The 17015-nt window shown below is 41.4% G+C and overlaps 1 protein-coding gene across 1 annotated transcript in view; it reads left to right on the top strand.

Moving 5' to 3' along the window:
• Positions 1–4529: 4529 nt before the first annotated feature.
• The window catches only part of cadm2b (cell adhesion molecule 2b), an 82652-nt gene continuing 70166 nt past the window's right edge, over positions 4530–17015 (top strand). The window contains exon 1 of the mRNA XM_088301112.1: positions 4530–4816. Within this exon, the coding sequence (XP_088157238.1) occupies positions 4753–4816 (64 nt within the window). The 5' untranslated portion in view covers positions 4530–4752. The remainder of the gene's footprint in view (positions 4817–17015) is intronic.

Raw genomic sequence — 17015 nt, 5'->3', positions numbered from 1 at the left:
CATATGTAGCCAACATGCAAAATAGCCAGAGTGACGATTATTTTAGCCTGGAGGGGAATAAACCCCACCAAAATAGAACATAATAGAACATTGTCAAAGGAACGATACAAAATGGAAAATAGGCTTCCACTGTGCCACACACACACACCTACACACTCTTTTTGTGCATAATGTATTGATGCAGGCATTTGTGCTTCACCTTGTTAGTCGCACAAGGAATAGAGTTGTCTAAAATTAGCTGCGCTGTTTGAGACCCAGCAGGTAGGTAGCGCCCCGTGCTAATAGATCCTGGAGGTGAAGTACCCATTAGCTCCAAAGGCGTATTCACCTCTAAACAGATGTTTTTGTGCAAGTTTAAATGGAGGGAATGGCAAATGGTAATGGAACACCTGCGCTGGTGTGGGTTTAGCGTGTAAAACAATAAGAACAATAGAAAATGCTGCACTTAACGCGGCAGCTAAAATTGATTAATGCAAGCTGTGGAGCGGATAAGACTATGCCTTCGCCCACACAATCTTTTGAATACTGATAGACAGACAAAGTATGCTTAGCCAGCCAAGCTAACGAGGCTAGCTATGTGGACTGGGTCACTTAGCTGTTTACCAAAATGCTAACGTTAGGCTAGCACCATGAGGCCTACTTGCTGACACTGGTAAGCTTAAGCAGCTAAGCTAACGAGGCTAGCCAACATTTTGGTAATATCCGTAAGCTAAAAAACTAACTTTGTTCTATCTGTGGTGGGCAAGTTTAGCCAGCCAAGCTAACGAGGCTAGCTACGTGGACTGGGTCACTTAGCTGTTTATTAAAATGCTAACGTTATGCTAACAACATGAGGCCTACTCGCTGACACTGGCAAGCTTAAGCAGCTAAGATATCGAGGCTAGCCAACATTTTTGTAAGTTAGCTATAACACTAACGTTGTACTATCTGTGGTGGGCAAGTTTAGCTAGCTGGGCTAACGAGGGTTCTTCTCACATTTTAGAGGTAGCGTAGAAAAAAAACAACAACAACAAAAAAAGAAAAATATGAATATAAAATTTTACTGATTTAACTTTCAAATGTATTGGAAAGATCAAGGCCAAACATTAAAAAAGAAAAATATCTATATATTTTTTTTTGTTTTACATGGCTCAAGTCATTGCCCCGGAGCTTCATGGGGGGAAAATAATGCTACGTTTGTCGCATTTTGCCAGCAAGTGCTTTTGATTTATGTTTAAACGTATCTGCGAGTAGCTTAAACATATTTGCCCAAAAATTTGTCAAAACATTTTACTCGGCAGTTCCATACTTCCATCGAGTACAAACTTTTAGTTTATTAAAAAACAACAACAAAAAAGCATTAAACACAAAATTGTCCCCCAAAAAATCAAGGAAAACTTTACTAATGCCTTTTTTCTTATTCAAACTTTCAGTGTAAAATTTCAAAGTTGCCTAATGGTGAATCCGATCCTGCACATGATTGCCGATCACGCAGCAATAATCTGGATTGTAATGGAGGCTTTACTTGCGCTTCCTTCCATGGCATCACTTATTTATATCACTTTTAGTTCACTTTGATGCGAGCAAGGCCTGTAATTGCGTGCACCTCAGTCATCTTGTTTCCTTGATCAAATTTTAATCCGTGCGTGAATTATGCATCGCCGCTGCATAGTGAACTTACGCCCAGAAATTTTCCTTTCAAAAACAAAATCTTGGTCTGAAAAAAAACATTGACGCTCTTCTTTAGCAAACTTTGTTTCCAAGCCGTTTGTAAAACGCACATCAAATGACTGCTAATGGAAGTTGTGGGGAAAAAAAGTTGTGATGTGGTGTGCCGCTCAGCTTTTCTTTTTTTTACGGCCGTCTTTTAGCGGTTTGCAACGAGAGTCGGAGTCATTAGTCATTCTAAAAAGCTGAGGCGAGCGGACTTCTTAATACGCTCAAAGTGGAGGCCAGGCGTCGGCCTTGGCAGGCAGGAAAACGGGTGCGTTGAGAAACAACAGCAAGTCAACAACATCGCGCACGAGCCAGAGTCGGAATCTAAATTTGCAAATGATAAGAAATTCCGTATCAACGCCAAGTATGAAAGTCGCAGTTACTACAAGTAAAAGTCGGAATGAACGGACTCTACCAAGATTTGTGGCTAGAAGCAATAGTCATCAAATAAAATACCTAAAAAAAATGCCCCCCTGTCAGGGTGACAGTCGTGCAGTTGTGCCTTGGTGCGTCCGGCGGCGTTTGTGTAAAAGATGTCAGGAAGGAGGAGGAGGAGGAAGCGTTCGATGAAGTCGCCAAGGAGAGCAGATGGTCGGGAGGAGCAACGAAACGTGACTGGCGTTTTGCAGAGGAGGCGCTGAAGAGTTGTGACCGCTTCATTTTGCACCCAATTAATGTAGCCTTCTTGTTAGCGCAAATGCTAGCCGCACTGAGCCAGCCATTCACTCATTTTTTTTTTTCAGGACCTCGTAAATTGTTGTCGAAAAGTGCGATTAATTGCCATCAACTTTGGAAAATGTTGCGATGAAAACATTTTTAATCACTTGACAGCACTACGTCCATCGAGTCCGAGTGTTTGCAACGTGAGATGTGACTCAATAAATTCTTTGAACTGTAAATGGGAGCAGTACTCTGTGGCTTTTTTGATGGGAAAATGAAGCTTAAAATTTGCTTCATGAATCAGCTGCTGTATTTTTGAGTCCTCTAGATGACGCTGTTGGTTCAAATAAAGGGTTTCAAAAAATGGCAAGTCCGTTTTTTCATGTTGAACAGAGAGCGCAATAAATACGACAACTGGTTCAGGAAGCAGATTTGAAGCTTCATTTACCCATCACTACGTGGCTGGTTGATTTCCGTTAATTACTTGGTGGACATTTGCTTTGTCATTGGTTAGTTAGCTATAAAATATCAATCATTACTTTATTATTCTGCACGGAAATTTTAGATAATTAGTATTTTAGTTATGTCAGTTGGTTTTGTCACTTGCTTCACTGCCAGGTCGATACAAATACTCTGTCAATAAAAAATCGATAAAAACAAGAAAACAGAAAGACCAACACCAGCAGAGAATTTTTTATTTTTTTAATAAAAAAAAAATATATATATATATCAAGGATGCTCATTGACCCATAAAATTAAGAGTGGTCTTTTGAACCTAATCAGCCTCTTGGCATGTTGTTCCGTTTCAGCCTTTTAACTCCCTCCTCCCTGCGGAGTCATCAACGCTTTGAGTACAGTTAACCCCTTGAACCCGGCACTCCAGCGACGCACGCACGCGCTCATCGTATAGCTCGCTTATGATTCACAGCAGCGGCGTGTCGCCGCGGTCACGATGCTCCAGATTGTCCAATCTCCAATCCCACGAGGCGCTGTAGGGCAATTCTTCAGCACTTTATTAGATCAGCGAGAGCAGATAAGTCTCATGTTGTCGCCAATTCGCCAGAAAAGAGACGAAACGTCGGATGTTACGTGTGAAACTGGATGCATTCGCCATTAATAATAATAATAATAATAATAATTTGCCCTTTATTAGCCCCACAATGGGGAAATTCGAGATTCGAAACCAGGCCTCCTGGGGAGACTGGGTCCTGAACGCGGCGCCTTAGACCACTCGGCCATCCTTAGTTGTCTCTAATTCATATATTTTGGCCACACATGATTACAGACAGATTTTGTTTTTTTTAGACTAAACATGACATCACCTTGAAATTATGAACGTATATCTGTCTGCTTGTTGCTCTGCAGAATTCAAGGCGCAAACCTATCCCTTGCTTGGAATGCTGTCCTCTTGGAAAATTAGGAGATAAAGCTCAGTTATTTATTTATTTATTTATTTATATATATTTTTTTAGAAAATGGAAGGTGTATTTTTTTTCTTTAAAAAAAATCTACTGTAAAACAATGTGACGTCCTACTTTTTTTTATCAGGGTCCGACATCAACGGCGGCTTGATGGCCCGGTGCCACGGTGCGACTGAAGTAAACTGATGCTGGCCCGACTGGACCGTGAGTAATTTCTGGAGCTTGACCGATGAATTGATCGACTCTCCCTACCTTTTTGTATTCTAACCATTTTCTGACGTAAAAAAATGGTCTCCTTACACCGCTATAAAACCCGATCGAACCATCCTGTTTATGTAAATGAGGATTCTCATGCTGTTTTCCTCGTTCGCTGTTGCACGATTTGGCCTTCATGAAGCAACAGGTGCACGTTTCTGTGAGAGCCTGCACAGTTTCAAAATTACGACCATTTTATTTTTTGTTTCACACGAGTAGAAACCAGACAACTTTGTTGGTCACAGGACAAATCCTACGCCAATAATATGTATGATATATTTGTATTCCTGTCAAATGTGAAGTCTAAAGAATTATTGAATGATACAACCTTATTAATTCTACGCTTCCGGTTACGCGTGCGAACCCCAGTTTGAGAACCAATGTATTAGTCCCCCGAGTGGGCGTGGCTTTGTCTCCTCCCCATCATCCAATCAACGAGCAGCACGGGAGCGGCGGGCTGCACGTGCACGCTGTCGACCAGCAGTCAGCGTTGTCCTGCTCCAGAGGAGGACCAGCTGCCCCCCTTCCTCAACCACCTCCCTCCTCCTCCTCCTCCTCCTTCTTCCTCCCCTCAAGCATCATCATCCTCGTCAGTCAGAGTTCATCCATGTAAAGTCTGCGCATCCGCCGTCTGGATAAGTGACCCCCCCCCCTTTTTCTCCGTTCCCCACGCGTGGAGCGCCGAGTCACGACAAGGCAGCGTAACACTTAAGAAGTGAAGATGATGATGGTCCAGCGGCACTTGTTCTTCCTCCTCTCAAGCCTGGGCGCGAGCATTTTTGGAGGTGAGTGCACGCGAGGAGGGTTATGCTGCAAGACCGGGGCGTGGTGTGCGTGGATATGCGTGGAGACCCCCCCCCATTTCCCCTGCTCCCCCAGTCCCGAAAAAAAAAGCACATTATGCCTGTTCCAGTTCTCCATCATGTGCTGTGTGCGCTGGAATGCGCGGAAGTTGCGCCGTGCGTGCGCGTGCGTGCTCCCAGTGGAAACACTGCGGCGACACAAGTTAGTGTGTTGGCAGGAGGAGGCAGAAGTTGTGTTTGTGTTTCATGGTTTCACACGTGTTGTTGTGGCTGCAGCAGTCACCTCCAGCACTGAGCTGTGTGAGTGCGCGCGTGCGTGTCTGCGTGTTGCACTTGCGACACACACTTTGGCATATTTCATTGGTTTTACCTGCTTGTGCGGCAAATTAGTGTGCTGCAATCAGATGCAGCTCCTGGAATGCGTGTGCGTGTGGGCGTGCATGTGTGTGTGCGTGTGTGTGTGTGGGTGTAATCAAGTCCCCCCCTCCTCAATGCCAAAAGTCTCCGAAAAATCCCCCCACCCCTCCTTAAAGTGCTGGTCCCGTCCTCAGCCGTGCATGCGCAGCCGCCGCCCCTGTATAGCCGCGAACGGTGCGCGTGCACGCAGCAAGTCGGGGGTGCGTGTTTGAGGTGACCCCCCCTCTCCCCATCTTCTTCTTTTTAAATTTTTGGGGATATTTTCTTTATTTTGTTGAAGCAAATCATTTATTTTGCACTTGTAATACAAGTTTGTAATTTTCTCAATTCTTTATTTACACCTTTTGTTTTATTTTTCACTTTTATTGTGAATAGTGTTTTCATTTATTTTATTTGAATAATTTTAATTTATTTTTTATTCAATTTCTTTCTATGTATGGGAGTTTTATTTTTGTATTTAAAATATTTAATTGTGCGAGCATTTTTATTTTAGGGTGATTATGTCCATATATATTTATATCATCTTCATTAATATTACATATATTTTCTGAAAATCCTATTTCATATCGCTGAAGCAGAAAGGGACGGGGTAAAATAATACAAACCTTCCTTTAACACATGTAGATGGCAGTCTAAGGCATAATTGATTAATTAGTCGCTCAGAAATTCGTTAATTTGTCTGGAAGTGACTGTTGATGAATCATATCTTGGAATAATCATATTATACTCGAGTGCACTCGGTGTCAGCAACCAAAAGAGGTGCTGTTGATGCGCCGAACAAATTTGCTGTCCAAGGACGTCCTTGTCCTTTTGTCTTGACAAAACGAGACTTTGGTGTGGTTTGGTCGAGCAAAGTGGACCGTTTTCATGCCCTCGTTGAAGATGGCCGCCCATCCAGCTGTGGCCTGACGACACTTCCAAGTATTTCCGTCGCCTCCTGCTGTGACAACCCCCGGCAGCCACGTTTGATGCTCCAAACGCGAGTAAATATGCATAGCCCTCTTATTATTGTGGCCATCTCAAATGATTCATTTTGGAGTGGAGCCGCAAAAATGGCTCAATGAATGGATGGAGAATTGCCTTTTTTTTTGCGAGCAATTTTTCCATTTTCATGCAAGCTGTTATCAACCTACAACGAGTCGAAAGGTGCCCCCCACAACCTGGGAAAAATATCAAAAAAAAAAAAACGCACCAAATTTGAGAGCATTTTCAACTTAGTGAAAAATGACGCTGTGCTGTCTGATCGAAATGGGCTTGGAAGCGCCACCTGGTATAAAAATAAATAAATAAATAAATGAATCAGCCCCAACACATAATGATAACAGTCTATGTGAGGTGCATGTTTTTTTTGTTTTTTTTAAGTGCACTTGGGGTCGTCTTTCTCACGTTCGACATCGTATTATCTGTGACTTTGAGTGTTTATGGCTTTAAAACCCGGGCCCCCTCTGGCTCGGTGAGTGACGAGTGCGTCAGCAAATGAGAGTATCCTGTCTGTCCTTGACCACTTGCGCGGCATGACACGACATTTAACCAAGCGCTGGTAGGCTGAATTAGCTTTTAATGTTTACGTTAGCCGATGTCATTTTTCTCCCGGGAATCTTCTCCGATTTGCATTGCAATACCTTTCATTGCCAATCGCAAAAGAATTTCAAAATAAAACGATCACATTAGTCCCCTTAAAGGAGTGTCGTCCTGTGTACATTTGACAACGAATCCTACGCACCTCTTATCCTGTCTGTTTTTTTTTTGTTTGTTCCAATTCATCGATTAATTAAAAATAATGGACAGATTAATCGATTATTAAAAAAATTGTTAGTGAACTATCTTTTAAATTGAAAAATGTGCAGCTAATAAATTTAATCGGAATTGAAATCGGCAGCATTAAACTCAAACGGTGAAGAAGGTCAATGTAACGTTCCATTTTTACTGTATGAGATCCTAAAAAGAAAAATTCAGAACTCCCGTGGTTGGCAACTGCTTGCCAACCAGAATTTAAAAATAAAATTGGAAGAGTGTATAATCTTAACTACAACCATTTTGCGTGTGTGCGTGTGTGTGTGTGTGTGTTTTTAACTCCAAAAACGGAGCGTTCACGAGGGACCTGAGTAAATATTGATCTTAGCGAGGCTGTTTGTTGTGCTTTTGGCAGCACCCTCAAGTTATGTTTTTTTGGCCGATCTGGCATTTGATGGAGCTGTGGAGCCTCAACAACATCGAATCAAATCGGAAACATGTGTAAGCAAACGAGGAAGGTGAACGCGGTGGACATTTTCATCAAAAAAAAAAAAAAAATGTTGCATAAAGATTGAATAAGAAGTTGAAACTCGTGTTGATTAACCGCAAACAAGCTCATTCTCAACGTGTGCCGTCGTCCATTCGGCATCGCTGGAATCCTTTCAGATTCTTGCAGCCGTACATTTTATTGATTCCGGGTTTGTTTGCATCACGGCCGTATACTCATGTGACGCATATAATGTGCGGGAGGCCAAAACCATTTCTCATCTCTTGTAACCACAAACATGAAATTACAGGTCAAGGTGGAATAATCCCCTCACAGGGTAAATTAATCCTTCTCCTTGATCGATTTGGCTTGTCCATTATTCATCAGGAAACCGATCAGCATCTAGCGGGAACAAAAACTAACAAATTGTGTCAAGAAACCATCTCATTAAAATCATACGTCATGATTTTCTTTTTTTATTATGATGTTTATAAGCAAGAGAAAAAAAATACACTTTCACAGTGATTGGTGGTGTCACAGGGAGGGGGGGGGCGTGGTCTTTCTTATTAGTAGGTACTCACACCTGTGCATAATCATTTGTTTTGTTTGGATGGTGTGGTGGGGTGAGCAAGGGGGAAAAAAACTTTGGCTGAGCGTAAAAGAAATCGGCGTAAAACATCGTCAAAATCATCAAGGAAAGCAAGTGTGAGCAAAACATGTGAAATGGACTTGTGAGTGAAACAAACGTCGAACGTCGGCCAACTCGTGTTGCGGAGAGAGAGCTGATCAGTCCAAGAGAGCGACCTTGAATGGCAAAATGAAGTAAGTGCCTGTCATTTTCCTCCGCGATGGATGCGCCTCGATAAACAACAGTCAAGATAGCGATGACGCAATAGTTGGGATGCGCGTCATCAATGTTTCAACTCGCCTTGTCTTAGCCTGCCGTGGCGTCATTTCACAACTGAGTCACTCAATAAGCTCCAGCAATATGGGGCGTTTTTTTGCAGAGGATAAAGAATACATGCCCGTGAGTGTTACATTGTCTGTCTAGCTGTGCTGCTTCACCATTTGTGTTCAAATATCTGTTGCTTCAACTACCGCAACGCTGATGTTATTTTTCTTAGCCTGTCTGTGGCGTTTTGCATTTCGTGTTAGAATTAAGCTTGGAGAAGTTACATTGTTGCTATTGTTGTTTGATTTTTGGATTCGTCCTTTAATGGATTATAACAGTGCAACTGTTTTCTGTGGTGAGTCTCGAGTCCTTTTGTGCACCGCGGATTGTTGTAAAAAAATGTTAAAACCATTTGATTTCTCAAAGTGAATGTCTCCCTCTAGTGGTCTGCAAAACAATCACAGCTTAATGTTCAAAGTCACAGTTGCTTTCAATAATATGAAATAAATAATTTTTGTTCTGGTTTTGGATGCACACTTTGGCCTTTTTTCGGAAGTGTCTTAATGTTGGTCATGACGGTGGAGGAATGATGGAGGAAGGAGTAAAAAGTTTGTGTTGCTAGCTCGGAAAACAAGACTTTTACTTTCCATTGTCCTTCACTGCCTCGCTCTTGTCAGAGCATGCGTTGGTGAATGCAGAAACTGTCACCAAAAAAGAAAAAAAATCTTGGAGGTTTTGCGCTCCACTGACTGCTTTTCTGCTTTCAAATGGTTTCTTCTATATTTGCGGTATTGCCTTGCCACCTACGCAGAGTAATTTTTCATTGGGAGCCGAGACTGTAGGGTGGCACTTTTCAACGCCACTTGATGGCTGAGAAAATGCACTTGTGTTTCATCTACTGACTCCGTGTGTATGTGTGTGTGCGTGCGTGTGTGTTTGTGTAGAAAATGTCAGTCAAATAAACTTGACGCCAAAGCCAAGTGAAGCTCTGAGCTGTCACATATCAGGCTCGCGTCAAGCGCGCAATATCCCGAGGCGCATCCCATTTACTGTCCACAATTGTTCTAATCTGCTCCATTAGCACAAAAACACCTTTTCGTGTGTTTTTTTTTTTTTTTTTTAGCATCCGCAGGTCACATTATTAGGTACACGGCCAATGCAGGAGAGCTGTCTTGACATCACAAGGGATAATGTTCACTTTTGTTGAACGTTGCCATGATGAAAAAACTCAGCCTGTTTGCCTTGTCGTTGTGAAATTTGGTGGACGTGTCTGTCATGAGTAGACCCACAAAAAGACTCGAGAAGCCATGGCAAAAATAGACAGGAAGGTCTTTTCGCCTATTTCCTGGGGTTCCTCTAATATTTCCTGGGGGAACTTCGCAACATGAAATTTGGTGGCCATGTCTATCGTAAGTTGACCCACAAAATTGTTTCAAGAACCCACAAAAATCTCTCAAGAAGCCATGGCCAAAAAAAGACAGGAAGGTCTTTTTGACTATTTCCTTGGGTTCTTCAAACATTTTTTGGTGGGAAAATGAAGCCCCACTTCGCCCCATGAATTTTGGTGGTCGTACCTTTTACAAGAAGACCCACAAAAAAGTCTGCCCTAAAAGACAGGAAGTCCACCACTTTGATTTCAAATGTCCATTTTTAGCTTCACCTTGACCATTTTCCAGGTGTCTTTGAGTAGTTGAAAGAAGACCCACAAAAATATTTTTAAAAAAACATGTGAAGCTGCCATTTTGGCTCATGTCGCCCATTTCCCGGGGTCTTTCAAAGACTCGCTGCTGAAATGTCCTCTTGGGTTTGGGTGTTAACGTGACGCTTGCGATGCTTCTTTTTATGCTGTTTGCAGTGTTGACCTTTGCCACTCTCTCTTGGCCCTCATCCCTGCATGCTCAAGTGGGCTTTGTGCCCAATAATGGTTGCGCCTGCACATTTCATTTCTCCAATGGGATCGTCTCACACTTTTTCCACATTCAGCCACCAAACTCCTTAAACAAAATGACTGTTTTCTGGCTGCCGCTCGCATTTTTTGGTTAATTCAACACTTGGAGCGCAACGTAGCGTCAATTGCAGTCGCGCCGGTCGGCACAATTGACAGCGTCACATGGCAACCAGTCAAATAATAGGAGTTTAATGAATTTTTAAAATTTTAAATTTTTATTATAAATCTGAATAAGTGACTTTGAAAACCTGATGATTTTGCAATGCAAGGTGGGAGATAAAAGCTCAGAATCGCATGTCCTCATAAAGAGGCATCAGCCGTGGTCCGCACGGCAGCTGCATACCGATGGGGGGGGGGTAATGGGGAATGGCAAGAGGAACAAGAGGCGAAGATGGAGCCTCAGAGGCAGAGAGGGGAAAAACAACTGAGAAGAAAAATTATGTGGGGCGGAACATTTTTAACAGCCAAAATTGAAAACCCAATTTCTTAATATGACGTGAAGGGCTGCAAAGGGGTGGTAAAATTCCAAAATATTTCTGCTTGAAAATATTAAATCTTCCTCTGAGGAAAAAGTTGTAACCGTTGCTGGTCACTCGGGGCCACCATTTTTCATCAGCGCTATTTGTGAGGCCACGTAGGACCCGGTACTTCCTAAACAGATGAATGATAAAAATGCCATTTTGAACATGGAATAAATGCGAGTGCATTTTTAAAAGCTCCGCTATCGTGACCCAACAAGAAAAAACACAAACAACAAAATAACTGCAAACTGTGATTCATTTATTTTTTGCCTCTTGATCAGTGTTGTTTGATGAAAATATTTTAACCCCCGCCCTTTTATTTTTTCATGACGATAACGAGACGATTTAAACGAGGTTCTTTGATGTCGAAAAAAAATGACGTGACGTCCAAAAATTTCCGTTGATAGCGAAAATGGATCTTTGACGTCTTTATCCGTCAATGGTAGTGAAAGCGTTGACTAAAACGGACTAAAACCTTTTTGAATTTTCGTCGACTGGATGCCGCTAAGCGATGTTGAACATCATGTGGCAGCTTGTTAATTTCCCACTGACACCTGAACTATTTATTCCGTCTCAAGACCTCGCCCCCGCCCCCCCGCATGGCTCAGCAGAGTACCCAAACAACTGTGATATTTTTCATGTTTTTGAATTTCAGGGCACTCAAAGTCCCTCCATACTTCAAGCGAGGATAGCCAAGCAGCCATCGAGACCAAAAAGCACCCACTTTGGGCTGACCCGCTACCTTTCTTTTCTTTTTTTTTTTTTTTTTTCTATGCGAACGTAATTACGCATTCAGTCGCCGACATGCGCCGTGCTCCAGGTGACCTTAACCACTGGAGCTGCAGCAAGCCCCCACGTAATGACCACTCTCAACCTCGGGGGCCGCCATCATCGCTCCATAAATACACCGCGCGACGGCGGGAAGCTGCCGGCTTTTTACAAATGGACACGCCGCACTCGGCGGAGGCTTTTGTGTCTTTGGCGGCGGGAGGAAAAGAGACTATAAAAAAGAAAATTGTGGAAAAGCTTCAATGAAGGCTGCGTTTTTTTTGTTGTTTTTTTTTTTGGTCCAGGCTGCTGTTCATTCGCAGCGGCCGGGTGGCAAGATGTCCTCCGAGCAATTTTTCAAAGTCCCGACCTGCAAAATAGAGTCCACGTGGGCTGACCTCAGCTGAGGTTGTTGGAAATGGTTGGACTTGGTGTAATTGGAGATGTGAGGCGGGTCAAAGTGAGAGGGGCTTGTGTAACCAATGACGATGAATGTGCGGCTGGTTTGTGTTGCAGGATGTTTCGGAGAGATTTAGAAAATGTCATGGTTGCTGAAAGAAAAAAATGAATAAATAAATAATTTAAACATTAATGCTACACCAGAAGAAGAAGCAAATCTACATTTTTTTCCAGAAAAAAAAAACTTAAAAAAAAGCAAAAGGCATGCCAGGTTGTACATTTTCAAGAAAATCAAGATTTTCTAGATCAAGTGGGTTTTTTTTTAGTTTAAAAACTGTGATGAAAATCATGCAAAATACAATATTTTTAAGATGAATGGTTGTATATCTTTAAGAAAAAATGCCTTAGAGACATTTTTTCGATATATCGTTTCAAGAAAATATATTAACATTTTGGAGATATAGATCATTTCCAAGATAAAACTGGATATTGTTTCAAGAAAAAAATATATTTTCAGACAAAAAGTTGCATATTGTGAATAGAAAAGGGTATTATATGGATTTACAGTTTTGAGGAAAAAAATTAATTTCCTAATTTAAAAATATATATTTTTGGGAGAAAAAGCTTCAGAAAAAAAGGTAGATATCTTTTAGGAAAATTGTATATCTTTGCAAGATAAAATATGCATCCTTTTGAGATAGTTTGGTGGGATCTTTTTTTTTTTTTCACAGCCATAAACTTACATGTGATGAGTCGGTTGAGATTGAGAAGAATTCCAGATGGATGTGGAAATAAATGTTCATTTAGCAAGATGTTTTATAAAAGCTACACACAGAATCAAGAGGCAGCACATACAAAAAATATTTATTATTATAAGCCTTGGAACAACTTCTACTTTAACACTCCGATTCAGATTGTATCGGAGCTTTTAACAAATCCAATTGAGTGATGTTGGACTAGTTATTATGTTTGCAAATAATTTTGTGGACCCTCATATTACACCATGCGGACCCCCAGGTAGCCCACGCCCCGCAGTTTGAATAGCGGCAGCTCTAAATGACACATTGCAACCGAGTGTAAAAAGTCATACTTGCAATGACATCTGCCTCCGTGTTCCACTTTGGAATGTTTTAATGAGACTTTTTTTTTTTTTTCTGCCAGTGGCAAGATGAAATAAGACTTTTTATTCTTAGCGCCTCAACGTCTTTGTGATGCGAGATTGACGCACACCGCGTGGAATTTTTCACATTCCTGTCTGAACATTTGGAGTGGACTGTAATCCACTGCTCCTGTCATTTGGTCACCAAACGGAAATGAAGAGGGGAGAAAAAGTTCACGCTGGTTGTCGACACGCTCAACCTATAAACCTTTGCGAATTACATCATGTCTACTACTGAGAATGCGTTGTACTTCTTTCTATCTTGGATGACATTTGAGTCCAAATCTTTCATATTTCTTATTGGAACCAAATTTAAAACCACAAAAGTAATTAATGCGTGGCATACCATAGCATAACTATGTTAGCATAGCACAACGTGTAGCATAGCTAGCATAACTAGCATAGCGTGTGAATCACCTAGCATTGTATCAGAACATATGTCTGGCATTGCAACCGCGTCACCTCGCATCGCATGTGGCGTAACGCAACATAGCCTGTAGCATAGCATAATAGCATAGCAGCACAAAAATTCACCTGGAATTAAATGTGACATGAAAGAATCATAAGATAACAATTACCATCGTAACGTAACATAGCGTATCATAGGACCTCATCTAAGTGCGGCACAATAAATGTACAAAAGATAGAATAAAAATAAAATGGAACCTTATATAACCTAGCATAGCATATAAAATAGCATAATGTAACATATAGGATAGCATCATAACATTACATATTTTGTAATTAATTATTGTTGAATTCCATATTTTCCGGAGTATACTTTCCGCTACTTTTTTCCAAGATTTTGAACCATGCGGCTAATACAATGGAGCGGCTTTTCCGTGGATTTTTCTTTCACCACTAGGGGCACTCTATAGTTCAGACAATAAGCAAAATAAATCTCGATATATATTTTTTTTAATTTAATTTTTTTCCCCCTCTTGGGTCTGTTCTGTTTTAATGAGCAAAGTTGTTGCCATGTTAAAAGGCACTGTTTAAACAATCTGTTTATTTACCTGAAAAAAAAAAAAGAAACAGGAGCTGTAACAAAGCGCTTTCCATATAGTGTCATAAAAATTAGCAGCATATTAGAACACAACTTAAAACACAGAAACACTCATAAGATACAAGAAGAACACCAGAACAGCGACAGTCTCATGTTGAGTCGAAAGCGAAAGAATCAAAACGTGTCAAATGCAAATGACGCTCGCTGGGTTCTCCTGCACGCCACTTGAGTGATCCTTCCTCGCCCACTTATGATGTGACACGTGTCATTCTGCAAACTTTTCTTTTTCCACCACCGTATTATTACGATGCGGCATTAATGGTCGCCATAGAAACGGCCGTCGGAGCGCGCTACCGCCGTGCCAAAAAAGCGCTCGCGCTTGTACAATGCCTCGCCGTAATTGGCTCCATACTCGAACATTCTGGCACATTCCGAGAGGAAGAAAAGCGTCCTCACGTATCATATTTCAATTAGGAGACGCTGGCGAGCGTTTCCTATTAAATGTCTGAAGGCACCGAGCCCATCAGTGGTGTCATGAAAACACTAGATTGACATTTACATTGGAAAGGGGATTCTTATTAGCTCCAAAAGTCATTTTTAAGCATGTTTATGCACTTGTTTGTGTTTTTCGTTATTCCAGATGAGAGCGCAAAGGATGTGAATTATTAGCGAAGCGCAAACGTATTTCCGCGGTAAGACGAGCAAATCCCTTCATCAGCTCCCGCTTCTAGCCGATGGCATCAAAAGCACGTTGCTCTTTCTCCGCATCAAGACGGGATACTGACAGGCAGGATTTGTTATCCTAATCTCTTGGCAGGTGATCACGTTTCGCTCGCTTCCGTCCTCAATACCAGCGACTTAAAAAGACGATTTACTTGGAAGCGCCCACAAGATTTTGTACACAATCATCCATAGTTTTTTTTTTGTTGTTTTTTGCCACCTGAGATTTTTCTCATTTGAAGTCATTCCCCCATTAGGGAGCAGACGCTGACAGATGAACGTGAACGCCGGCTTCCGTTTAGTCGCAAATGCGCACTTAGACGGGGTGAAATTTAGACAAGGTTGAAAACTTTTTAGGAAACTCTTTCGAAACTTCCCCCGTCTGACACTTTGAGGGAGGAATGTGACGTTGTTTGCGGTAACACGTTAATGCAACTAAAAGTATGATCATTCGTTCGCGTGGCAAGTTTTGAAACCCGGATGGTGTGGCCCAAACTGTTTTTTCATGACATTTACCTTCATTTACGCATCCACTAAAAAAAAAGTTTATTGTTGCTCTGAGAAGAATCTGCAGACAGAGAGAACTTTTGTGTTGATTTTAATTGCAACTTTGACATTTTATGTTTGCGTCTACCCTGCGAATGATTACTCAATGACCTTGTGGAGTTTGTCGATCCAAAATTCCAGAGATATTAAAATGCAAAAGCGGCAGAATGCAACCGAAACAACAAATCTGTTCTTATGCCACCTCTCCTATTGTAATGATAATTACGCTTGTTGTTGTTGTTGTTTGTTTCTCTCTGGTCTGAAATGTCAACGTCTCAATTAGTTTGATTTTTGGCACTCATTTGGAAAGCCTCTGACAGTTTTTATCATCATCATCATTATTATTGTTTTTCTTTTTTGCACCATCAGTGACATTCAAAAAGTAAATGGCACCAAGATAAAAGTAGGTCATTGTGCATTGATCGCTTTCATGATTTACCAGCGTTCCTAAACACGTCGGCTTAACCACTCTTTGTCTCGCTGATTGCTGTGTAAATGAAATTGTGGCATAACAAGCAGGATAAAATAAAGATAAAATGTTCATTTAGTTTGCAATGTTTACTTTAGCTCAGCAAATAGTAAGTCAATTCTTCTTCAGGGATTCTAATGATCCGTCTCTTTTAACTTTTATCTCTCTCTCTCTCTCTTTCTCTCTCTCTCTCTCGCTCTCCTGGCTCGCTAGCTTGCTGGCTGACTGGCTGGCTATCTAGCAAGCTAAGTAGCCTCTCTCGCACTGGCTAGCAAGCTAGCTAGCTTGCTGGCTGACTGGCTTGCTATCCAGCTAGCTAGGTAGCCTTAGCTTACTTACAGCTTGCTCTCCTGCTAGCTAGCTCTCCATATTTCTTATCATACTTGAACAGACTTGAACAACTGTCATTGATCAATATTTCTCAGCACTTGACACTTCAAAGCACTCAAGGACTTTTTGCTTAATCGTAAACTCAAAGTTGCATTCCATGCACTGCTACTGGTCACGTAATAAATGGCACAATGATTATTTGCATCACTTTTGCAACCGTCATAGGATTTTAAGTACCACACCACTGATGACTTTATCTCTAATCTTATTATCGTCATTGATTGTTACCCGTAATGCCAGTGTAGCTCATCCTGCCAAACTCCAATTCCTTTTGTCTTTTACATTAATAAAGGTGATTCTGATTCTGATCATGAAAGTAAGTCTTAAATGCTATCTTTTGTTTATTACCTAATAATCTCAATCTGATTGATTTTTGTTTTCCAAAGCACAATGCACATTCACCACTAAGCCGCTTGAAAATATTGCCATTACTTTGCTTTTTATTGGCCGACAAGTTGTTGTCGTCAAAAAAAACCAAAAATGACTGAAATATCTCCAGTTGAGGTGGCACCAGGTCCGGTTGCACTCACCTTCAATTATCCTGCCTTCATACTGAGGTGGATATTCATTTTATTTTTTTTTCTTTGGCAATGACTACAATTCATGTTTTTTTTGTGGGCAATACAAGAAACGATGTCACGAACTGCTGCTGGCTGGAAGTGGACGTAAAGTCCAAAACTCTTCCCAGAGCGCTGAGTCATAAATGCCAAACGCTGCAAGTCGCC

Source organism: Idiotropiscis lumnitzeri, chromosome 7 (genome assembly GCF_059441095.1).
Source record: "Idiotropiscis lumnitzeri isolate Australia: NSW breed Sydney's pygmy pipehorse chromosome 7, RoL_Ilum_1.0, whole genome shotgun sequence".
Taxonomy (NCBI): domain Eukaryota; kingdom Metazoa; phylum Chordata; class Actinopteri; order Syngnathiformes; family Syngnathidae; genus Idiotropiscis; species Idiotropiscis lumnitzeri.
Note: the sequence above shows the minus strand (reverse complement) of the source record. Positions and strands in the feature narration are given on the sequence as shown.